Consider the following 26,253-nt stretch of genomic DNA (forward strand, 5'->3'; position numbering starts at 1 on the left):
AAAACATTTTATTTAGGCCTATCTATGGCCTTCAAAAAGTATACGACTCTACATGTTTCGACGTCACAACGTCATCCTTGAAGGCCATAGATAGGCCTAAATAAAATGTTTTTAATTGTGTACCAGTTTTAACGTTGAATATTATTTATGATTTTACATTATTAATTTTTGTAATAGAAAAAATAATCGTGAAAAACAAATTGTGAATATGTAACTGCAATCTAACATAAAATAAGTTGTTGAAGAATGGTTAATATTTAACACTGATAGGAAAATATTAAATTTAAAGCAAACTACAAGAATATTAAAAATATATAAACTTTGCACCAAAATTTATTATTAATATTTTGTTATACATAAACATGTTATTAACAGATACAAAAAAAAAAGGCAATGGAATTTTACATACTTCAATTTCTTTCTCTGTTACTACACCTTCATCAACAAGCTTCTTCGTGTATTGGTCAAGGACAGGAATCTGTTTACGGATCTTGGTATACATCAGTGGTTGAGTGAACATTGGTTCATCAATCTCGTTATGTCCATTCCGTCGATAGCAGACCTGCAAAAAATGTGGGAAGTAATAACATTGTTTTCATTCCACTCACAGCAGATATGAGGGAGAAATGAAAATTATTAACAACAATCTCATAATATTCATTCCACTGGTAGTAGACATGTATGGAAAAAGGAAAACATGTAATAGTAACAGAGTCATTACAATCACTTTGTTGTAGCAGACCTGTAGAAAGATATGTAAAGTATCATAATCAACTTCACTGTGTCCATTCCATCTGCAGTAAATCCAAGGGAAAACATATGCAGTAAAAAAATTATAATGTCTTTGTAATCATTATGTTAATAGCAAATTAGTCCAAAGAGAATAATGTACAATGAAATATTCATCTCATTCTCACCAATCAGATATTATCAGAAGTGGAAAGAAAAATGTGAAGTATGAATATCAATTTTGAATCGACCATTCTGTTTAACCCCATCACGACAGGAACCTGCATTTTACAGAATCTTGTAACTACCGTGTAATCATGGTATACATACTATAACTCTGAAATTACTTACTGAATCTTCATGAAATTTGGCAAGATTTCAGTAAACTTTAAAAGTCTTTGGTAAACAAAAAATCATAATTTCTATTTAAGTATTTTTACTAAAACTTTCTGTTTAATTATATGGTGCGAGAGTGTTGACTGTTCCGAGTCCAAAGTGAATTTCATATTAAGGTTAAGAATACTTTTCTTCATCTGAAAATTTTCGAACTGTGTTTGCATAATCCCTAAAATCTCCTAAATAAATAACAAATGTTTTTTTCTCTATCCTAACTCTATAGGAGGTTGGTCAATTTGACCAATCTTGTAACCACCCAAAAAAATTCGATTTAAATCTAAATTACCCCTTTCTTTCTTTCTAGAAAAACTTCAAATTATAACATGAAACTTGTCTGTTTATCTTAAATAGCTTAATTATAGAAACAGTATACATCTGTTTTTACCCAAATTTTATATTTTTACTGCCACTTGAACAGTGTCTAAACTAATATTCCCACCATAGAACTTGAAATTAGTTGGTGACTGTGTAGCTCACATTACTCTATCATATTACATAACACATGAGCTACTCAAAAGATGCTCGCAAGTGTATTTTGTTTGCTTATCCTAAATAGCTTAAATATCATAACAGTATACATATGTTTATACTCAAATTTTATCTTTTTTTGCCATTTCAACTGTGTCTAAACTAATATTCCTGGCATAAAACTTTAAATTACTTTTCGAATACGCAGCTCACGTTACCCTATCAAATTACATAACACATGTGCTACTCACAAGATGCTTGCGAGTGTACCTCATGTGTACCTCCAGGTAAGTACTTTATTTCTTGTTTTTCATGTGTCTTCTTTATTTATTATTATAAAAGTAAATAAAATGTAAAAATAGCAAACTCTTTAGGTTAGCTTAGGTAAACTAAATAATAATATAATAAAAATAATTGAGTTCATGGTCGGCTCGCGGGCAGGATAAAACCACCTCGTGGGCCGTACATTGCACTTGCCTGATGTTTAATCTTAGCACAGAAAGTGCATTGAACAGGAATCCTGTGATAAAAATTTCACATAATTTTCAGAAAAGAACAAAAATATAATATTTTTTACCCTAAAATTCTAATAAAGCTCAAACTCAGTATGACTATTTCAGTGTGATTGAATGTCTAGTTTTGAAACTTATTTTTTTATTAAATTGAAATATTCATAACTAAATTCAAGATCAAAGGCTTTTATTTACTTCTACTTCTAAAGTCATAAATGTGTCCTTAGAAATATTGAGGTACAATGTAATGCTTAAGAACCTCTACAAGTCAATGGAAGGAAAATAAAAGCACAGTATTTTGGGAAGACAGGTCTCCCTTTTTAAAATTCAAATCATCACAAATAAAATCTAACTTTATTAAACTCTTCCTCACCAAATCAACTACAACATCTTTGCCATATTTTGCCCTCCATTCAGCTGCAACATTACAAACATGTACCACAGCCTCAGGATCATCAGAATTAACGTGAAAGATAGGTGCATTTACTACTCTGGCTACATCAGTACAGTATGGGGAAGAACGAGCCACTCTGGGGTCAGTGGTGAAACCAACCTATGAAAAAAAAATTTTTCTGAGTTAGATACTTTAATCATTTTATCATCTAACAGTTTAAGATACAATGCATTAAGATATTTATAGAATAATAAATTAACCAAAACAAAACTAAAATAAGTGCTAAAATTTGTTTAATAAAGCCCACTAAAAATATTATTTTGTTTTACATTTCTTTCTTGTCCAGAAATTAAAAAAAAAGTTAAGCATCCTAAAAATGATTGATATTTCTTCATGTATGTATGGTAAATATTTTTGTGGGTTTCAGGTGGTCTATGAATATCTTCCATACAAAGAGTATTCAAATATATGTTTACAAAAGTTTTGAACAGATACAAACGGAATATGTTAACTAAATACTAAATACAACTGTCAAATTTCTGTATTCTAATCTATTTCTAAAATTAAAACATAGCTACAAATAAAAAGATTACATCGCCTTTCACCCATGACCCGTCTCAAAAGGGTTAAGTAACAATGTCACTCATTAGTAGTAGTCATATAGATTGCTGTGATTTGAATCATGTAAACATTGGTCAACTGTAATCCAGTACTGATGATTACATGTGCCTAACGGTCAACATTTTCTTAATTAATTTTAAAATCTATTCTTACTGTAAAGCTGTTAATTGCTCTTCATTGATTTACTCACAGGGATTCTCAATTATTGTTATATTAACTTGAGAGTGGATTTATGTTTAAGAAAACATTAACTTTCAAATACACATATATTTATCATTATTCATAATGAGGAATTATGTGAGAATTTTGTACAAGAAAGCTAAAACAAATAAAAATGAAATGCGTTATGTAGGTAAAGAGTATAGAACCTCGACAAGTTGATTTTTTGTATCTGTTTGACACGGTTTGTTGTTCAAAATTTTATTGAACTACTATTTCATGAACTTATGTCAATAACTTTAATATCAAACTGTAGATTATAATTCAAATTTTAGTACTATACATTACTCAATTTCTTTATTTAAATGTAAGTATTAAAAAACACAGATAAACATCAATTTTTGTGTGTCATGTGGTATGTTGAATGCAGAACTGGTTCAAATTAGTGAAGTCAAAATAGTAAGTCTATAGTTTTGTACAAATTAGAAACTCAAATTACCGATATTGACAAGCTAGAATGTAAAATAAGAACGTGTTATATTTTCTATTTGCTAAAATATTGCTCATGTAATAAACCAAACACAGTGGTACCCCGCCCACCTCTTACCATTTTGGAAATGCTCCCTTATATACACTTCAGTATATGACATGAATAACCAATCAGAAGCTCAGGATGTCCCCCTAGTGGCGTTCTCAGCTATTTTAACGAACTTGGATGCCATTTCTTTTTTTTGAACCAATATTTCAATGAGGTAAAGTGTGTGTCTTTAGTCGGCTTAATATTTTTTTTTTTACTGGGACCGATCTCGTGCTGAAAGAATGAAATACTAAAACATATTCCTACTACAAAGCTGTTTATTACTCTTCACTAATATAACAATACTTACCATTCCACTTTTATAGATAATTTTGTAAATCTGCACTCACAATTTCTCCACACATGCTTATAACATTTTCACTGACTTTTAACAAATGTGAATAGCTACTCTATTGTCCTGATTCAAAATCACCCTAAATGCTAGGAAATAAAGGTAAATGTTTTATTTTTTAGCAAGGTTTAAAGCTTTGAGAGCATTGGATTATTATGACTGGTTTTATTTAAATACCCCAAAGCTAACTGTTTGCTATTCCATATTTACAACTGTTTAAGCACAAAGCTACATAATGGGCTACCTGCAACGTGTCCATTGCATGGATCAAACTCTACAATTTTAGTATTATAGGCCCTCAAGCTTACTGTTGAGCCACTGAAGCAGCCAAAGTTTATGTAAAGAGAAAAACATTTATTACATTACTTCAAAATATCTTCTAAGGCTACAGTTTTTTTCCTGAAATTTCTCTTCTTGACATGGAATGTTAAAAGCTTATACCAGTCACTCAACTTCTGTGACAAAATACAATAAAATAAATGAAACGTTTACGATTGTTTTGCTTGTACCTGGTTATTGACAACAATGTGAATAGTTCCGTGCGTAGAATAGTCTGGCAGGTCACTCAAGTGGAATGTTTCGTACACAATTCCCTGGCCAGCAAAAGCAGCATCTCCATGAAGAAGAATGCTCATCACCTACAAATATAAATGTATGAATAAAATCTTCACCATCTGTGATAAAACATTTCCAAAACTCTAAACCATACAGTAATTTCTAACATAAAAAAGTTTTGTTTCCCTAAAATAAATAACCTAGGTTACTACAACTACTAGATTATACATTTCATACAGATATATGAAAGTTCATTTTTCCCTTACTAGTGATGATGTGACGAATTCAGTTCTCAGGTGAATATTATATCACGTCTTGCATCACTCAAGGCATAACATCAAGACTCACTGAAGAAGAATACTCAACTATTCGAAAACGTTCGAATTTTGGGTCTTATTTTAAGTTTAAGACTCAGTGTAGTGAGTCGCGTGGCCAAGGAAAAAGTAAGCACACGCGCCTCAAAATTGTGTACAAAATCGGTCTCTCTAAAACTCACCCATTGTAACAGCTACACTTTAGGTATTCGAGACTATATACCATCAACACATTAGTAGTTAGCACATGAAAAAAAAAATTAACAAATTTTTGGAACCATTGCCGAAATACAGCCTAGTCGATTCTAACCATATTGTTAGTTTTTTTCCTTCATTTTTGCACACCCAATTTGTTTTTATAGTGTGTGTAGGTTTAATTTTCACACCTCAGCCATCATCTTAATCTCTGTCCTATTGCTTTGAAATTATTATCATTATTTCCTTCATGTTCACTCTACTAGCATTAGTGTTTGGGGCTAAAAATAATAAGTTTTGTGTCCTACAGGGCTGGTTTTATCTAAAACTAAATCTAGATCTTAAATTTCCTTTAAAGGATAAACAATACCATTACTTTTGTTTTTGTACAAAATTTCGTGGAATTCTGATGAGTAGTTTTCTTGTAAAATTTTAAATCACCTGTGCCAATGGGTAGAATTTAGACTGGCTTCCTGTGAAAATACGCAAGATTCATGGATTTTAATTGTTTGTTGATAACCATTACTTCTTTGTCCAAGTTAATACATTTGTTTATAAGTTTAATTCGTAAGTTTATTTTTTATACACACACACATAAGTCTATACAGTTGTGTGCACTATAGCCCATACTAGCTGTAAAACCATAAGATTTGCTTGTGTTCAAGTATTATTTGCTATTCACTATGCGAGGGATATGTGTTTACTGTCCACAGTTTATTCACATGTACCTATTAATACATAAGCTTTGCAAGTGGTTTTGGCTAACTGGCAGGCTTTGGCCAGAACTGTCCACGTTTTGACTGTTATTCACTTTTGAATTGTAACATTAACTTGCTATGTGTGCATAGTGCAAACACTTTCTTCTTGGCCACACTTTTTTTTTTTACATCCATGTTTCTGATTTAGATTCTATTCATGTTTTGATCACTAGTGAACTTTATAGTTACATACTAACTGAAAGAAGATGTAAGTGAAGTCCCCCCAGTGGGTCAGCAGTAAGTTTATGGACAACACTACAATCAGAGTTCAGTTGATCATGGTGGACAGAGCATAGATCGCCTACTGTACTTATACAAAAGAGAGAGAGAGTGCATGACGTCCCATTCATGACAGTACAACATTCTACATAAATACGGTTACTCTATTTTGTTCCATTAGAAACAAACAGATTGGGAAACTGATGAAAGCGGAAAAAGAATGATGGCTAGTGTGAAGACTATTTTAATTTTTCTTGCATATTTCACATTTTACTAAAGAAAAAATTGATTTAAAATGAGGATTAACATTCCCAAAAAACAAGGAGTATGGGTTCATCAGTTGAAGCTTTGTACTATAAATAATTGTATGTTTAAAATTAAATAATTCTACTTACACTCACTTCTTAATTAACAAACATCTACACATTTCCAGCTTACTTTTTCTTTCAAGTTTGTTTCAAGAAAAAAAAATTACAATTCAAGTAATGTGATATTTTTAGCTATAAACTAAAAACTACTTAATGTTTCCATAAATCTGCTAAATCATTAACAAAGACAGGATCAGCAAGACTTCAACAACCTTTTTGCCCTGCACATCTCCTCTGTAGAATTGCTCAGCTCGAGTCTTCCCTTGTACAACGGGATCAACAGCTGCGGGAAAGATGGTGGAAATTTAAAAACATCTAATCTATCCTTGTAAAAAAAAAAGTCAAATACCTTAAGATTAAACTAATACTTATAATAATCTGCATTTTTTCACATTACACTATTTATTTTCACAACAGTAAACAAGTTTCATCATACTCAAGTCTGAATATATTAAAATTTTACCATGATTTTACTTTTTGAAGCAATATACTATTAGGGACTGTATTTTCCTTTAAAAGGTTAAAGTTAAAAGAATAAAACCTTTTGAAAGCCAAATAAGGAATATACTGTTAAAAACATTCCAAACAGTATGTTGCCATGTTAGCAGTAACACTACAAAACAAACATTACACATCACCATTTAGTACTATTAGTATTCTAAAAATAATATTTCTTTATTAAATGTCATCAATCGCTTCTTATCTCTCAAGTTACAAACCAGATATTACAAAAAATGTTCTCTTGTTTACGTAGAACGTTTTAAAATATATATTCTACATATAACGAATTGGACACAAAAACAATCTTTTTCTTGTTTGATAATCAACTAAACTTGAATTTGGAAAATCTAAAAGTAATGTCTGTCTTCCTTTGGACAGGAATCTAGCTAGTGAGTTTCTTCGAGACAAGCAATGTCCTGTTCTGCAAAGTAATCCAAAAGTACAAGTTTAATTTAAACAAACATTAAAATATCAATCATTTAATCATGGTGTTTTGTTAAATTTAAGCAAGAGCCAGAATTAAAGGTTTGTATGTTTGTAACTTGACCAAGTCTGGCAACAACAAAAAAAAAAAGCTATATCTATGTTATCACTCAACAAGTTTAGCATAAGTTTTACATCTGTTAAATCCTGGTATCTATACAAGTAGAAACCAATAGCTGTTATTTTACAAGACTTACTAAATATAAACTTAAGAAGTTAAATTTCAAATACCAAACTTTATGAACTTGCACACACAATGGCAACAGAAAGTACCCAACATCCATGTTTCTGCTACAGAGATAACATGGCCAGAAAGTATAATGAAATTTCTCAGAAAAAAAAAATGTAGCAGATTGTGATTGTACAAAATACTTGCATGTCTACAGAATATGTTTTTGCCCAGTATCACTATAGCACAATTTTAAGAATCTCCACCAAAAACTAGAAGACACAAAAATTGAAACAAACCTTCCAAATGTGATGGGTTAGCAACAACAGCTAGCTTGATGTTCTTATTGGTCATTCGATTAAGACGTTCATGTGACATCCCGAGATGGTACTTTACATCACCTGAACCCTATAGCAAGAAATAATACAAAACATTTCAAAGACACTCAGATAAATTTTTCAGTTTCTGACACTAACTAAACCCTCATTTTTTTTGCTTTTCCTTCACATTAACGTTATTACCTTTCTATGAAAATGTTACTGAAAGAGATTTTTCTTAAAATTAAAAGATTTCAAAAAATCAAATAAAAGTGTATAATCTCATAACTACAAAAACCAAGAAACATTACCTCAATTTTAGCATCATTATACTAAATAACACATTTTTTATTAATTGTAATTTTTTTCATACATGTTGATAAACGTTTTTAAACATTTTTCCTGTAATCTTTTTAAGCAGCATCACTTTAGTAAGATCATTTATATATCTAAAACAACGTTTCAAAATGCCATATATATATATAAAACCTGTTAAATTTTCATTATTAAAAACTCAGATGTTTGAGTACAGTATTCGAGTTATCACAGTAAGTAATGCTTACATTTGTAACAGAATAGCCAGTGACTTGTAACACAATCACCAGCTTCTTGTACTTGTAACATAATACTTAGTATCTGCTGTTATGACTGAAATTAATATTCATAATAAAAACAGCATTTTTTTATAGAAATATACATCTAAAGTGACTCGCTGGTAGACGGCCATCCTATAACACGTTATAGTAATAGTATCTTATTCTTCCAGATGTATGTTATTATTATTTGCTGTTTTTTAATTGAAATCAAGTGTCAACAAATCAAAATTAATTTTTTGTTAAATGTTTTTTATTCATGTTTATGTTAACTATATGTTCTTACATATAATAAAACACATTAGTCAACAGTTTTATACATGGGTTAAATTCCATTGGTCTTGATTAGAACTCAGAATCTGTGCTTTTTCAAGTTACAAATAGAGTACCATTTATCATTTGGAAACCAGTATTGTTGTTTTACCCAAATTTGAAAATGCATGAAGAAGTACCTCAATTTGCAGAAAACTTGATACCCCATACACTGTGAAACTAATTCCTGAAATACTTTAAGGTGAATTTCCCTACTAGTTTTATACACTGCCTATCTTTGGGGTAGTTTTATACACAGCCTATCTTTGGGGTAGTTTTATACACAGCCTATCTTTGGGGTAGTTTTATACACAGCCTATCTTTGGGGTAGTTTTATACACAGCCTATCTTTGGGGTAGTTTTATACACAGCCTATCTTTGGGGTAGTTTTATACACAGCCTATCTTGGGGTAGTTTTATACACAGCCTATCTTGGGACAGTTTTATACACAGCCTATCTTGGGACAGTTTTATACACAGCCTATCTTGGGACAGTTTTATACACGCCTATCTTGGGTAGTTTTATACACAGCCTATCTTGGGACAGTTTTATACACTGCCTATCTTGGGACAGTTTTATACACTGCCTATCTTGGGACAGTTTTATACACTGCCTATCTTGGGACAGTTTTATACACTGCCTATCTTGGGACAGTTTTATACACTTTGTCTATAACAAGATAGTCATATATTTTTCACCTGTCTTCATGGCAAGATGAAGAATTACTATGCAATTATACAAAACTTGTGAAATACTTCAATGTATTTCATGTATGCTTTACTCAAAACATAATCAAGATAACAAAGTAAGAAGAAGGACCATCCTTCCCACCAAACTTAGTTTACGAGTTAGTTAGTGATGTGACAACGTAAGCTAGGTTGTACCTATGCTTTTGAGTTAATATATTATGAATACAAATTGGGTGAAAGTAAACAATGTATAATGATATGTCAAACATGCTATACCTGCTATATCCAGTGTCAACAACAAATATAGTAATGGTTGAAATGTTATTTATATTATCAAAATGCTTGAAGGCAATTTTTATGGTATTTAGTTGGTGAAGTGTACTTTATATCACTTTTATTCACGTCACAACATATAATTCTACTTATGATTTTTTTTTTATTAAATGCAGAAGAGATTTATGCATCAAGACAGATCACAAAGTTAAAACCTAAAAAGTTTAAATACTAAAGAAATCTAACTACCTCACCTCATCTGCTGGTTCTAGTCCACTAAACTGGGTTAAAATCTGTTCCAGAGGCTTCCTGCACACGTTAGCCAGGACATTTAATCGCCCTCTATACTCAAGGAAGTTTAAATCAAAAATAAAATTATAAACAGTCTTCATAAAACTATGCAAGTTTTCATAAATTAGACTTAGAAATCCAGAATTTATAATGTTCTCATAAGCATCAAAATAAACATATTTTAAGTTAATCTTTATCATGATCTTAAGTTTTCTTATACTCAAATATAAAATCATTAACTGTTTATCACATTAGGATTGCTGCTGGAGAGTAAGTTTTTGCAAAAACCATTTCCAGAAAAAATATAAATAAAAGTAGAAAATATTATTCTAATGGATCAGTCCTTTTGTCAACGTTCAAGTTACCCACAGTGAAACCTCAATAGTTTGAACATCAACAATCCGGATGATTTTTCACATTGACGAATCTTCACTACAGGAAATTTCCAAAACCAAACAGTTATGTCTAATAACAAACATACATTTTCTAAGGATGCATTGATTCAGTAATCCATAGATGATTGCATAAGAGTCAATGAGAACAAGAAGAAAGGTAATAATTACTGAACACAAAATACCTGCATTTGTAGTAGGTTTCAGTTTATAACAATTTTTCTGAGTAAGGATTTATATTGAGGGTTATATAAGTGATTTACGCCACAGTAATGTCAAGTCACAGTGCTCCATAATGTGTTATTTGTTTAAGTCTGCTGAGAAGGATCAAAATAAATATTTCAGTTCAAAAGCAGAGAGTGATTATATCCTTTCTGGAAAGTGACCTGATCTATATTTGATCAAACTACATATTTTATATTCTATAAATTAAGTCACTAGTTTGAACAAAATGATGACTTACAGGAAGATAATTATATATGCCACTTTGATTATAGCAATTTTTATAATTATGGATGACATATGAAATAATTAACTTATTGTATGCCCATCACTTTATATTTATCAATCAATAACACATGCCTGTTAATAGTGTTCATTGTATTCAGAATGACTGATCTGACCATCCGGATGTCTGTAATCAAGAATAAATACTTCATGCAAATGCATTCAAATTAACAAGATTTCACTGTATTCAGTTAAATAACTCTTTGAATAATAAAACTGATGACTTTCATTATCCAAGGCCTATCTTTCTTTATGTGAAAAACATACCAAAACAAGGAACAATCTTTAGTGCTTTGAAAGTTTATCATGTATACATATCTAGAAATATGACATAAAGAATAATGGTTTTATTTGAAACAACTCAGGGGATGCGTCTACAGTAATGTACATTTTTTTACATTAAAATTTCAAAAACACTAATCATAGTCAGAAAAACTAACCTGTGAGGCATCCCCATCACAATGCTTTCGATGCCAAGTTCACTAGAGCGATCAATGATTGTCTTCATGGCTGGAATCAAAACTTCACATCCTTCCAGTCCAAACCTCTTCTCAGAAGACCACTTTTTGGCTAAAAACTCCTCAATTCTGTATTATCAATAATTATACACTATGAGAAAACTTTTCTCTTACAACAAATTGTGTCCAAAAATATCTTAATAGAAAATGCATTCTATCATAAATCTGAAGTTAAAAGTTTACTAAAATAAAATACTTGTATCAGCTAAGGGAATCTGGTTTATGGAATGCAACCATAAGGACGTTTTTGAAACTGATGACATTTAAAACACATGTTGAGGATTTTTCTCTTAGTCACAACAGAGGATTTTTCTCTTAGTCTGTTGTGACAGTAGTCCAAAAAGCTGTGCTAAAATCAACCATGCAGTTGCTATAAATAAACAATGTTACTGTATTTACTTTACATCCTACATAATCCTTAAAAAAATTTACATGAGCTACAAACCAGAACATTCAAAAACACAAAAATGTTCCAAGACTATGTTTATCTAGTTCACTTTGTGCCATGTGCAGCCAGTTCACTTTATATCATGTGCATTTTATACACATTCATGTTTTTCAGCATGACAAAAAAGGTATTTTAATGTAAAGAATAAAGATAACTATATCATTCAGATATATTTGCAGGGGAAAATGACAACCATAATTCACCATCACATTTTTTTATGTTTTCTAACACAATTTCCTTCAATTTCCAGATAAAACACTCTTCCTGTTCCAACACCTGGTGGAGAAAGTAGTTTTAAAGGTACTTAAATCTAATTGTGTTACCACATAAATAAGCCTAATTGTGCTTGAAAATTTACATAAAATTTATATACGTTTAAGGAAAACCAACACTGTAATACACATGGTTAACTTTCCAAAATAAATCTAGGATCCTAGAAAATCCATTGCTCAACTATTATTTCATAGAAAAGTAAGTAAAAAAAAAGGGTCTACGAGTCTTCTTTACTCAGGACTGATTAGAATTCAGAGGAGCATCACAATGCTATAAACAAAAATCAAGTATATTATTGCAGCCTTTGTTCTTTAAGTTGATTCAACCATCTCCTAAGAATATTGTTGGCATAGATGAAGTCACACTTAATAACAAAATGATATTTATATACTACTGAAGATGTGTGTCTGGAGTGAAAGCTAGTGCTGCTATGCAGCTACAGAGTTTGAGTGATATGAGTAAAACTTATTGAATACCAGATGTACTTCCACAGGGTTCCCAAAAGTGTTCCGTTTCAAGCGTAAATAAAACCAAAATTAATAGTGACAAATATTTTTATTTTTTGCTTTTGAAGTTCATATGTCATGTTGTGTGGTAGCCTACAGAGCACATGATTCTTCTCGATTCATGGCATGCACACATTTTACCAATGTCAGAACAGTACAAATTGCAATGTTGAGCTTTCCATACGTGATGTCATTTTAGTGTCTACTGACTGCCTAATAGACAATACACCACTGTATAGTGGCACGTGTGTTTAAAACAGGTGTCCCTTCCAGGCAGCCTTTGGCCCCCTTTTGGAGAAATAATTGTGACTTAATCACTTTATACAGAAGTGGATTTTACCATTTTCAAAAGCCATACACTCTATCATAGTTATATTTGCCATCCAAACATAAAAAGAAAGTACTAAAAATCAACCAATATTGTGTATTTCCATCATTCACTTGATTATTGGCTCAACTTTTTTAAACATATTTCTAAGTTCAAATAATTTATTTAATAATAATTAATAATAATTTATTTGCAAAGTTCAAATAATATTTATTTATACTTTAAAACTTTAAATGCTTCCAAATAAAGTAATCATAAACAATAAATTAATTATAAAATCACTAATATTTTAAGGAAAAACCTCACTTTGTGGATCGAACAAGTCTAGCCATCAGGAGTCTCTTTTGATCCTTAGTTAGATTCATGATCTGTGGAGTTTCAAATTTTTGTCTAATCCAGTTGCACTGCTCCAAGTTATTAATGAACATATACTCTACACCAATGTGCTGACAGTACACATCCTGTGGATGAAAAAATCAAACAGCTTTTTTAAAAGCTATAAACCATAATTAAAAACTTTTAATCACAAACTACAAGAGCAACCACAATATTGGATACCTTAGCAATAAAGCTGATAATCTTTAAAAATCATTCATATAAATACAATGTAAGAAACTAAAATATTTAAAACCTTGGTAACTAGTAAGATCATACAGTTTGGCATTTAAACTACATGGAAGCTGGTAATATTTATAGTGTGTATACAAATATAAAACTTTGCAACTAAACTAAGTGATTATATATCATTTGTAAGAACAGAAATAACAAGATTGTATTGAATAAACTGATAGCAATCCAATAAAACTTTCAAACTACTACAAATACAAAAATAAAGAAGAAAAGATTACACTGTTTAAGGAGAAAGAAACATAAGTAAATAACATGTATATCAAACTGTGGCAGTTTATTTTAACCACATCTTTGTGTATTTTTTTTGTGGGAGGTGTTTAATGGAATATACTATTTTAGATATTTGTGGAAAAGAATAACTACATTTTAATACCTGTCTATTGACTTGCATCTCTGCCAAGATATATCATAAATAAAAATTGAGTACAAATAATGCAAAATTAAATGTTCTGTAATACTGGTAATAAAGACTTTTCTTTTGTGTTCTACATTATATATTTTCAAACATCACCTTTATGAATTGAGAAGTTATGAAATGAGTGATAATTTTCATTTTATTACAGGAAATCAGCCATCACAAGTTTAAACAAAAAATAATGTAAGCAACAATTAAATACCACATAGGTGAAGTTATGTTAAGAAAACCCAATTATCAAATCATAGGTCAAGCTAACAAGTTACTTAGATCTCATAATAAAAGCTACAAATGAAGTTTACAAAACTGTTTGGACAAATTTCTTCAGTTGTTACCTCAAGCCGATGAAGTATCTCTCTGAGAGGTAAAACATCATCAGGTCCTCCAATAAATGTTGTAGGTGGCAGTTTGAAAAGTCGATCCATGTCTTTATCCTCTGCAATCACACAAAACTAATCATGCAAGTTATTTTCTACAGATCCTAATGTGCTTGGCAAGTTTTGGTTTATCAACTTTCAAAATTACTGTAATTCAAAATTTATACAAAACACTGATATGAAGCAAAAAAGATAGTGATAATAATCTTAGTTAAATTTTATTTCCTACCAGCTAATAACAATACTTTGTATATACCTTTTTTTTTTATCTAATGTTCTCATTTTAAAATGCTGACTGGCCTAATCCTGAAGAAATAATTCTTTTGGTGAAGTAACTAAGAAACCAATATTTCTTCTACTGTTGCTCAATTCAACATATATTTTGATTAAATAAAATAGATCTGTCTATTCCTGTATATTACACTTCATAAGTGAGACTATTTTACTAAAAAAAAATGTATCTTAAACTGACTACGAATTCATTTCAGTAACAATCAAACAGACACTCCTTCAAAAAAAAGCATAAACAGCATATTAAAATATAACTTTACAAACAGAAATTTCAACTACAAAAAGTCTTAAAATTTTAATCTAGGTTTCAATGAAGTCAAACTTGTAAATTTATAAACAGTCGTAAAAGGTAACATTCTAATATTTTATTTAGTAAATCACAAAAGGACAGAATAGTCTCAGTTTTTGGTTAACTCTTGATATAACTTTAAGAAAAGTTGCACAATTATATAGCAGCCTCATTCTAAGACCTGATAAGCAATGTGTTTTAGTATCAAAAATAAATGTAATGGAATATGCTGACAGGTAAAACAAAGAAGTAAAAATTTAATTTTTTTAATATGTTTAATGCTGAAATAAAAACTTCTAATCAAAACTAGAACTTCACATTAAAATGTCATAACACCTTCACATATTTTAAAACTACACTGGATTATGATGTAACATGAATAACAAAAGAAAACATCTATCAATCAGAACAATAATTTGTTTGAGGTACAACTTTAAAATCTCACCATTCTGTTAGTTATGGTTAATGAGAGCTTAAACCTATTATTATTTCAATGGTAAAAGAATTGAAACTCAATGTACTTTATTCCAGACTAGCAAATAAACATGGATGACAAGGAAAAGCAAAATAAGCAAACCTCAAGTTTCTCATATCCATGAAATTTACTAGCTGTAGATTGTAACACCAGAAAAATAGCTGTTTAAAGGCAATATATCTTCACGATTGTAAAGCCCAAGTTTTATAACAAAATGTAGCTCACTTGACTGTACACAGGAGGAGGAAATGATTAGATTTTAGTTTTTATATACATGCATCTGTGACTTGCTTTGTAAACCCTTACCCAGATTATGGAGCTTAAGTAGGTATCCATCAAGGTGGTAGCGATCACTGTTAGTAATATTAATGCCCAATGGGTCAAGGATAGCAAAGAAATGCCCACGAATCTGGAGACAAGAGACAAAGAGGATGATGTGTCTAAGGTTAATTAGAAAATAATGATTAGAAAAGGAATAAAGCCAAAATAGTTATTATACACAAAAAACAAGATCAACAAATCAACCAACCAAGTTTTTTAACATGCAAACACACACACACACACACATACACGATGTGGTAAAAACCAACAGTTAACTATCCAGCTAAACAGCTTTCTGAAATACGATTCTAGCCTGATGAGAAACTTACCAAGAATTATTTCCTTCTCAGCACTGATTATAAAAAGTGATCCAGAGGAGCTTAATATTTTACTGGTGTTAGACTTAGGCAAGTATCAGTCTTAACTATTTTCTTCTTTCAATAAAAATAAAAGTAAATTTTTCATAGTAGCAAGGATCATTTTCAAAATTATGGTAATCTCAAATATCTGAACTTGATTTTGTAATTTTGTTATCAATTTTCTAGGTTATTATTAATAACAGAGGTTACTTAGGATGATGAGTCGCTGCATTTATAGTCCCCATTATGTAGATAACATTTTAGGAAACTATTCTCTTATTCCATGTCTTATGTCTCACATCTCATAAATCAGATAAATTTATATTAATTAGATTGTTACAGATTTTTCCTGAGATTTAGGTTTACATTGAAATTTTGTCTAGTGATGTTCTCATGCACTGTTCTACATTTGCATGTTTAGTTAAAAAATTTTTAACTACTACTTTTTAGCAAACGAGAGCCAGTTCATATCAGGCAATATAAATATTTTTTGAATAGTTTGCATTACTAAGTTTAGTCAATAGATGTCCTTGGTTTACATCAGTGCTTTTTTGAAAATGAAAAATAGTTCCTGAATATTTATTCCCCCTGATATACTAGGCTATAACAGGAAGCCTGTAAGCCTTGTAAACTAAAATGAGTAAAATACACTTACCTGTAAGTGAACAGAAAGCTAATAAAATATATAAAAAATGTTTGTTGTATTATACTTTCCTCTATTCGCTTTCCTTGCATTATCTTTTGAGATTACTTAGCAGTTCTTGTTCTTGAACAACTAATAGTTTAGAAAAATTTTTCCAATACTGGGGAATTTTATCCGAGTGTAAATATGAAGAAGGATATCTTCTGTAACCTTTAAGTTGAATATCACCATATGTGCAGAATTGTATCTTCTAAATGTCTGTATGTTAGGCATCATTCTTACTGTGATAATAATCAATTTGAGATTCACTTTACTTTTAAAAACATAGTTTTCAAACAACATTTTTATATTAAAAGATGGAGGGACTTGGAAGGAAGGCAGTATTAATCAAGAACAAGGAAGGGATACTTGACATACAAAGGTTCCAGTCTACAGTAAAGTCTGCAAACAAAGGTAAAAAGGATTATTAACAATAAAGACCTTGCATCGCTCCAACCAGTCCATACCCTAGTGAGAATCTTAATTTCTTCACTGTCATGGGCCTATGTATGTTTTCCTCTACATCACTACCATGCGAGTTGGGAATTCTGCACCACCACCATGAAGAAATAGTATTCCCTTAGAACTTCACAAAGTTTACCAGATTAAAATTTCAGATAAGAAATGAAATATCAAAGTACATCTTTTTTTTTATTGTGTATCTAAAAATAAACCTGACAATGTAAGAGTTGTTTATATATAAATATGAGGGTGGAAGTGTCAACTGACCAACCTATTCAAATTTTCCGACTACTTTAAACATTCAAAAGATGAACAAGCTGTGGTATGGCAAAAACAAGCCATTAGTGTTATTCTTGTATCTTCTTTCCCCAGTTTTAGTGCTCTTTCACTCCCTCTCATATTGGCCTTCTCCAAATAAAATGTGACCCCTCCTTCCTACACTACCTTAGTTCCAATGAAGGTTGTGTTTGAATGTAACATTCCTCTTTTCCTTAAAGCAATTTTAAACATTAATCAATGTCTGTGAATAAGCAGAGCCAAAGCTTCATAAAAACCCATACATTTAAATTGAATGAAATAAAAAAGAACTAAAATCTCTCACCAATAGTTATGAAACCAGGTAAAGAATAATGTCTACAAGGCACAACTGAATGGACAATCCTAAAAGAGGCATATGCATGGATTTTTAGAAACTAGAGAGGAAGGACTCTCACCTAATTACCAGGAGCATAAAATAGAAAGGCAGGTAAAGGGATAAAGTTATTCCATCATAAAAGAAAAAAGAACTAGATCTTTCACCCACACACATGCACACTGATAACAGGACTTGATAAAAATTTACATAAGATGGTACATCCTCAAGAACAGAGCTTCAAGGTGAAAAACACACATCAAGCCACAAGGAAGATCAAACCAGCCAATTCACTATCTAATAGAGGTTAGACATGATCTTCGGAAAAGGTAAAAAGATCACTGATGTCTGCTGAACTTAGGACAAACAGCTTATAATTTGAAGATTATAACTGGAGACAGGCACAATTCAAGAAGACGACTGTTAATCCTAGTAAACAGTTCAATAATTTGAACTAAAAGAAAGGTCTTCAGAAGAACCAGTAGCCAAGTCTTTTAAATTACAAAAAAAAGTTAAGTAGAAAAAAATATTTACATAAAAATACTTTGTGAAAAAACTTTCCATTTCAGAAATAGAAGAAGTAAAACTGGCAAGTAAAATTTTAGCATAAAGCAAAAAAAAATATTCAGAGTTTAAAAAAAACATAGCCCCTCACTGACATTAAGCAGGAAATCACAAACTAGTAAAAAAGATATGATTAACCACCTGAAAATCTAGAATGTCCACAGGTAGGAACAACACATAAACTGAGACTTTAATGTCCAGAAGATAAACCAGCACAAGATCTATCCCTACCTCAGTTCTGCATCCATCAAGAAACCAATTTGTGTAGTTTAAAAGCAAATAACAAGGACTTCCCAAAGATATAACACAAATAAAAGTTTATTCACAAGGTAAATACAAATAAATTCTAGCTGATTTTAATGTAAATCTTTCACAGGATCAAAACCTACCACTCCAAACTTTCAACTTTAGAAAAAGAATAGAGCTCAAGAATACAATCAAGATGAGAAACACAGAAACAAGGTTTTAAAATCTATCATGGTGTCTATAAAAAAAAAGGCCTACAAAAAATCTCTCTTCTTGACAGAATTATGAAGGGAAAAATGCTTATGTAAAAATATTGATGGTTGTTTAAGAGGCTTCACAACTCTCTTTATGTAAATACGAAATGGATAATTTGTTATTATTTGTTACAAACTCCGACTTGCATTCAAAAAAAAGGTGTTTAACATTTCTTGAGAGTAAATGAAGTCCCTAAATCATTTGAAGATTTAAAGTTAAAAAAGCCAACCAGCTGACTTACAGTGCAATAGTTTTCACTTGAGTTAGAAACAAAGAGCAATGAGCATTTGCAATAAATAGCAAGTGTCATATCATTATTAATTTTACACAAAACAGTTTTAGCTCCAAGTGATTATGTTTCCATAATAAGTGTAGAATCTTGCTGCCTGTAATCTCCAAAATACTGAAGTTCAATGAACTCTAACTGACATTAGTGTTAGGCTAAGAAACTTATTTGAATTTTTGTAATCTTTACAATGAACTTAGATTAAATTTTTAAATGTGACTATGATTTGTATGGCGGTATGAAAATAACTCAGTGAAGACTTGTATAACAGTGTTAAAATTTTTCTTGAGGTTTAATTTTTTCATTATGTCTAAACATAAGGAATGTAAGTTTCTGGACAGCATACAACTTTTTTGCTTCATTATTTGTCATAAAAATGTCATCTGACATCTACATTATTTCATGTCAAGTACTTAAAAAAAATGTTTTTTTGATAAATCTTAGAATAGATTAGCTTCATATGCCACAAAATAAACCAACTGTTTTGGAATATATTAAATGTATAAAAACATAAGCACCTGAAAGTACACCTAATTTTCATAAAAACTAAGACTTTTCTGTCCAATATTTTTTACTCAAAAAGAGCAATTCACAAAAAACTGATACATAGTTATTTTATAACAATAAAAAAAACATCCTGATAGTTTTATTATCCAATTCAATTGTACAATGTAAAATTTAAAGTACAGTGAACATGTGTATGCCTACCTAACTTATAGCTGCGCACGACAACAGAAAGTGAGCCTGATGATTCTTTTGCAAACGGTGTATATTTGTTAGCGGCAGTAATCGATAATGGATCCAACTTGGCCACCAGGTGACCTCTAACCTAAGAATAAAATTTATAACAAGCAAAAAAAAAAACCTAAACATTAACAAAAACAAATAGATAAAAATATTCAAATAAACTTCACAAAGCAAAGGATATTGAAAAATAAATTGAGGAAAAAAATTAGTAATTGATAAAATGAAACTGAGGTAACTTAATAACCAGGTAATAATTAGATGTAGAATAAAATCATACAAGAAAAAAAACATACTATCTCAAAAGTATTATCTCCTGAATGTTTGTACTGACCATAACATATAATAAATAATTAAAAAAATATTACAATTACTACACAGGATGTCAGACTAGCAGAATAATACTTATACTATCTCTGCTTTCACTTCTAGTGTTTGGGCTAAATTTGGCAAATACAAAGCCATTAAGCAGGCAGATTTATTGAGAAAACATTCACTAAGTTATTTGAAAGAAGAGTTGATACAAATCACAAAATATTAAAAAGAATCTAAATATTTGAATCACACACTCAGAGGTCATTTGTTCAGACAAAACCTAGAAACATTACACAACCACTTAATTCCCAATATGTGCACATGTATATATATATATATGATAATCACCAGATTGTCATTCAGTGATATCTATTTGAATTGTATAGCCTTTGTACTAATGTTATAAAACAAATATAAAGTATGTGTACAACAACTAATATTGTGTATCATCAACTTTAAAACATATATATATATTTCATAATAGTTGGAAAATTATTAGTATACATTGTTATATAACAAGTAACATTATATTTACCAATAATTAACCTTTGACTTTCAGACAAGTCTTTATATTATCTACGAAAAACTTTTTTTTATGCATTTTAATCAACAATTACCCACCATAATCTTGTGTATTTTTTATTAAGCAATTCCACATGAGAGAGAGAAAAAAAATGCTTACTTTAGGACTTAATGCTAAAATCATAATGTGAGTGGTTTTTAGGTGTAAAAAAAAAAAGGCTGGAAAATTTAAATCTAACAAGAAAAATTTAATATTTGAGTCTGCATATTAAGCATAACAGCTGATATTAAGAATACTGAAGTCCCAAACTACTAGAAAAATTCTATTCAGTTATTTACAAATGTTTTGATAAACAAAAATAAAAACAAATTTATGAAATCAGGTACCTGAATAGCTTATCCATCACACAATAAATTCATTCAAGTTGATTTTTAATAGCTCTACAGTACCTTCCAATAGCAGGTAAATAATTCACTTGAATTATATGGTGTAATTCCAATCCATAAGTTTTACAAAATGTTTTGTCACTGATTAGCTAATTCACAGTTATGGAAGTAATTATTAAATCTTCTAACTACACTTCAATATCAACTAGTATGACATACTTATAGGTCCCTCTGATTCTTTATTTTACTGTAATAATTGTAACAGAATTTTAAGAATTGGTAACCGAATTACACATCAGTGATATATTAAAAGAGAATTGGAAGTGAATTTGAAGACAACCTGAATTATATTTAACAGAGTGACAGCACTATGATCAACCCTTTATCATCATTTTATGGAATCTCAATCAAGAATCTCAAAACAAACAAAATGGATAGAGTGAAACTCTCCCTCTCAATGGAAATGGCAACTATCAATGTAATTGTTTGGTTTTGCAAGCTCTTTTAGTGACTTAATCTCGATACACCTACAAAAGTAGGAATAATTCTTTCCTCCACTCCTAATGCTTGTTTTGTGAAATGCCGAATGACAAATTGATGATAAATGAAGTATACTGATGAAGACTAAGAGATGAAACCTCTCTAAATCACAACTCTCTAGTTTCTACTTGATGTAACATGTAGTAGTAAAATTTCTGGCCTTTATAAACAGGAATAAAATTATCCTTACAAAAAGATAACAATCAGTAATGCCTGTGATGGTAAAGAAAAAACAAAATATTACAGGAAGAAACATGTTATATTTACAGAAATGCAGAAAGTAAGAAACAAAAATGGGGAAAAAAATTTTTAAATATTGGAAATAACTGGAGACATTCAGATGGAAAACAAATCAAAATGTAGAAAACAACAACAGAAAAAAAGCAGCCATTGAAAAAGAAATACCAACAACACTAAAAGAAATATCACATTCATTCTGAATGCCTTGATCACAAGGAAAATCAAAACAATGAGCGACTATACATCTTCTAAGATTGCTAAGAAAAAAGCTATAGTTGTTTTTGCCATTGCATCAAACATTACCTTCATTGCAATGCCAAGGGTAATCAGTTACAACTGTTTCTTTCTCTACACCTAAGTATTTGCCCAAGAAAGATGTTGTCATAATAAGAAATACTGGTCAAAAAAAGAAGTACAAAAACAATATCAATAAAAGAAGCAGATGCAATGTTCCTGATGGACAATCCTGAAAGTAAGATCTTCTTTTCAAATTTGTTGCCTTGAGACCACACCAAGTAAAATTGCTATCTGATGCTCTTCATAATTCCTTCTTATGTCATTGAAAGAATGTCTGTTTTCTTTTACAGGCTCTAGGCAAACATATGCAAGTAGAAATAAGTTTTTGTAAATTTATTGCTGTAATTGTGTATGATCAAGAGAAGGAAGACTGTATTGGTTAGCAAATGCAAGACTTGCCCAGGTATAAAGTCTGTCACTCAGCAAAGATTTATTGGTGAAGTGGTGTCTGAGATAATAATGTCAAAAAAAACAAAAGATGAAGACCATCTGTAAAGGATCCCTTAATGAGTGGTACCAAGACTAGTTTCACAGGTTTAATGCTTTATGAAACAAAACAAAAACTGTTAATACAATGCAAGCAAATGCAATCAGAGAGGAAAGAAAAAGTTTGAAGACACATTTTGGTCTACACTACACTACAATGATACAAAATGAAATACAGTATGCATACTGGCCCCAAACCAAGTTACCTTCTTCATTGTTTGTGCTTGAGAGCAAATGGAAACCCATTCCACAGTGAATGGTTCATTTTTATAACATGTGACAAGTATACTGTTAACAAGTTTCTTAAGTTGGTTATACAACATCTGGAATTTACAGTTCATCCTTGGCCAGTTTAAACATGGATCTTCTTCTATCAAGTATTACCCTTCTAGAAAAGAAAATCACATGAAACTTCTTTGCCATCAGCGATGGGAAAGGACTGGTTTATGGTATCAGTTGATAAACAAAGCATTAGGTTTTGTCGTATGTGATATGAGGTAAAGCAGAGGTTGCTATATACCAAACTTCACTTATTGTACTGCCCCAAAGAAGAGATTGAAGAAAAACCCTTGTTGTTATTTCTCATACAGCTCCGATGCACGAAGTCATGACAATTGCTCCCTGTGTAGTTAGTTGATGTCAAAAAACATGCCAAAACCTCGGTAGTTCACCACCATGGCTTCCAGGGATATTTCATGGTCATTAGCAAGTGTCCCAGTACCAATAATACTTACACTTCCCTGGATGGGCCAAATGATGAATCACAATCTGCTGTATGAGATTTAGGCACAAAAATGGTATGCTGTTTATTAGCTGAACAATGAATACTGGTTCACTGTTAGACCACTGGAAGTCAACTAACATGATGACCCAAAAAAAGCAAAGATTCCGGTTCATTAATGCGACTGGCTATGAAATAAATCAGTTCAAGATTATTAGTGTTTTAGATTTAGTTGATATCACAGAAGTTTTCTATCAGTTGGAAAAAAGCACCTAAACCAATGTTATCTTCAAGATCAGTTTTCTCAAACTGAAAGATGTCATATGTCCCAAACTCTGTATGAATACATGTAAACTTGCAGTTTGTTGCTAAACTGCAGTTTCTTATTTCAACTCCATTTTAAACAAACAAATTAATTGTTTGCTGTTGCTAATTTAATTGTTTGTGTCAAATAAAGAATCATTAAGTTCAAAAATGAGATATCTGTTTTGTTTTTCAAATATGGTTTGGAGGATTCAGAAGGTGTAATTCCATTACCAAAAAACATAATTCTGTTACAACATAAAATCATGTATATTACAAATATATAATAAGTTTTTGAGGGAACAAAACTTCCCTTATTACTGCCCATTGATAGTTTAGTATAGTCATACTAATAACGAGTCTCAACTGACCATAATAAAGTTTTCATGGACTAACTTGAAACTCATGTCTCTCAGCTTCTAATTTCATTACCAAAGTTTGTAATCCTAAAGATATACCCTACCCACTCACTAAAAAAACTAATTATCACAGAAGAATTATAAAGAACAGTGTACACAAATAATATGAGGTGTCAGTATATACAATACAAATATTTAATTGAAGGCCTTCAAAGCTGTGAAGGTGCCTCTGATGTGTAATTCTTTTACTGTAGAATTGCCCTATTAAAGCAAAAAGAAAGTCTATTAGTGTGTATTAAAAGTCACAAAACACAGTAGAGAGTGATGCTCTCTCTACTGCCACCTATCATAAAAAACTGAATTTTTGTAATACAGAAAATTATCTTAGTAAGCGTAACTGAATCAAGAGCATGAAATTAACAGATATAAAAAATAATGCAAATTTTTCAAAGCCAGCTGACTTAATTCAAAACTATGCATGTTTACTGAATACACCAAATGAATAGAGTCAAACCAAATTTCATTGACAATTCTATTAAAGTACATTTAAAAACAAATCCTCCCATAAACAGTGATGTCTACTGTTCAATTCTGTCAGTGCCAAAAATAAAATTCATTTAAATTTTTCTTTTATAATTTATTTTTTAAAGTACATAGATTAACTTTAAACCATCATAAGATTGACTACACAAACATTTAAGAAAACATGTGGCCTAATAGATGTGTACAAGACAAAAAATGGAACTAAAATCTCCAGATAATAAACACTGTGAACAACAATATCTTCCTGGAATACTAGAAAGAGGCATTAGTCAGCTGACTAAAAATTAGTATTTGTCAGAAAATAGTTTCAATGCTTTAAAAGAGCTGAAATATAGGGTATAACAAATATTTACTTTCATTTTTACAAAATAACTCCTTATAAAAAATGCTTCTTGATATTAATTATACACTATTACACAAATTATATACTCAAGAAAAAGAAAACACTGAAAAATGTTCCACCTGGTATGATCTAATGATTGCTTGCACTGTAAGATGATCCTCAATATCCTGAGGTGCTACCTGTCGCTTATCTGGTTCAGATGGTGCCAGAGCAGCAGTACTGGTTGGTGGTGCTACTGCTTCTGCTGTCTGTGGTTGTGATAGGGATGGGAGTACAGCATGTTGAGTCAAAGGGTAACTGATCATTACTGTTGGTGGACTCTGGTATGCTTGGCCTGGCTCTGCTCCTGCTGTGGTACTTCGAAAAAATACATCCCACGACTAAAAAATAAATACATGTATTACAATAATTTTAATGTAAAAAAAATATTCAACATTAATAAAACCTGAGTGCAGTATCATAACATTTCTTCTAAAACATTTACTTTATATTTCAGAAAACTGTTTTATCAGATAACATATACAAAAAAAATCCTCAAAAGACCACAACTTAAGCTAAGACAAACATGTAGAGCTGTGTGATTTAATAAACAGCATTTACAGTGAAATAAACTAATCAATTAATCAAAATTAGTGTTTCCAATTATTCCAACAGTCAATTAATCTAAATTACAATCACATCAACTGTCCATTACTGATCATGATTGTTCCAACAAACAATTAATCAAAATTCCAATTGTATCAATTGTTCAGAAAATAATCAACAAATCAAGAGTTATAATTTTTCTACACTGAAAATGTTTTTCCAACAGGTACTTACCTCCTCTCACATAATTAGCTATTTTTGTTCATGCTACCCTTTATATGCAAAAACAATGTTTACACATGCCACAAGCCTTCTGTCTCCCCTCCACAAGAAATGACTCATTCCAATGTGTCTCTGATGCAAATCA

At 30.6% G+C, this 26,253-nt stretch overlaps 1 protein-coding gene across 2 annotated transcripts in view; it reads right to left on the minus strand.

Moving 5' to 3' along the window:
- Positions 1–26,253, minus strand: part of LOC106465954 (2-oxoglutarate dehydrogenase, mitochondrial-like) — a 43,342-nt gene that overhangs the window by 9,374 nt on the left and 7,715 nt on the right. Inside the window, exons 2-12 of one of the 2 annotated variants that reach the window (XM_022393925.1) lie at positions 25,421–25,681; positions 16,002–16,104; positions 14,599–14,699; positions 13,525–13,679; positions 11,586–11,732; positions 10,210–10,297; positions 8,070–8,178; positions 6,830–6,900; positions 4,718–4,846; positions 2,479–2,658; positions 410–562 (exon numbers count right to left, since the gene is read on the minus strand). In XM_022393925.1, the coding sequence (XP_022249633.1) occupies positions 410–562; positions 2,479–2,658; positions 4,718–4,846; positions 6,830–6,900; positions 8,070–8,178; positions 10,210–10,297; positions 11,586–11,732; positions 13,525–13,679; positions 14,599–14,699; positions 16,002–16,104; positions 25,421–25,681 (1,497 nt within the window). Of the gene's footprint in view, positions 1–409; positions 563–2,478; positions 2,659–4,717; positions 4,847–6,829; positions 6,901–8,069; positions 8,179–10,209; positions 10,298–11,585; positions 11,733–13,524; positions 13,680–14,598; positions 14,700–16,001; positions 16,105–20,209; positions 20,331–25,420; positions 25,682–26,253 lie in introns of both variants that reach the window. The other variant, XM_022393924.1, reaches the window with a different exon arrangement.

This window comes from Limulus polyphemus, unplaced genomic scaffold, assembly GCF_000517525.1.
Source record: "Limulus polyphemus unplaced genomic scaffold, Limulus_polyphemus-2.1.2 Scaffold2102, whole genome shotgun sequence".
NCBI classification, from domain to species: Eukaryota; Metazoa; Arthropoda; class Merostomata; order Xiphosura; family Limulidae; genus Limulus; species Limulus polyphemus.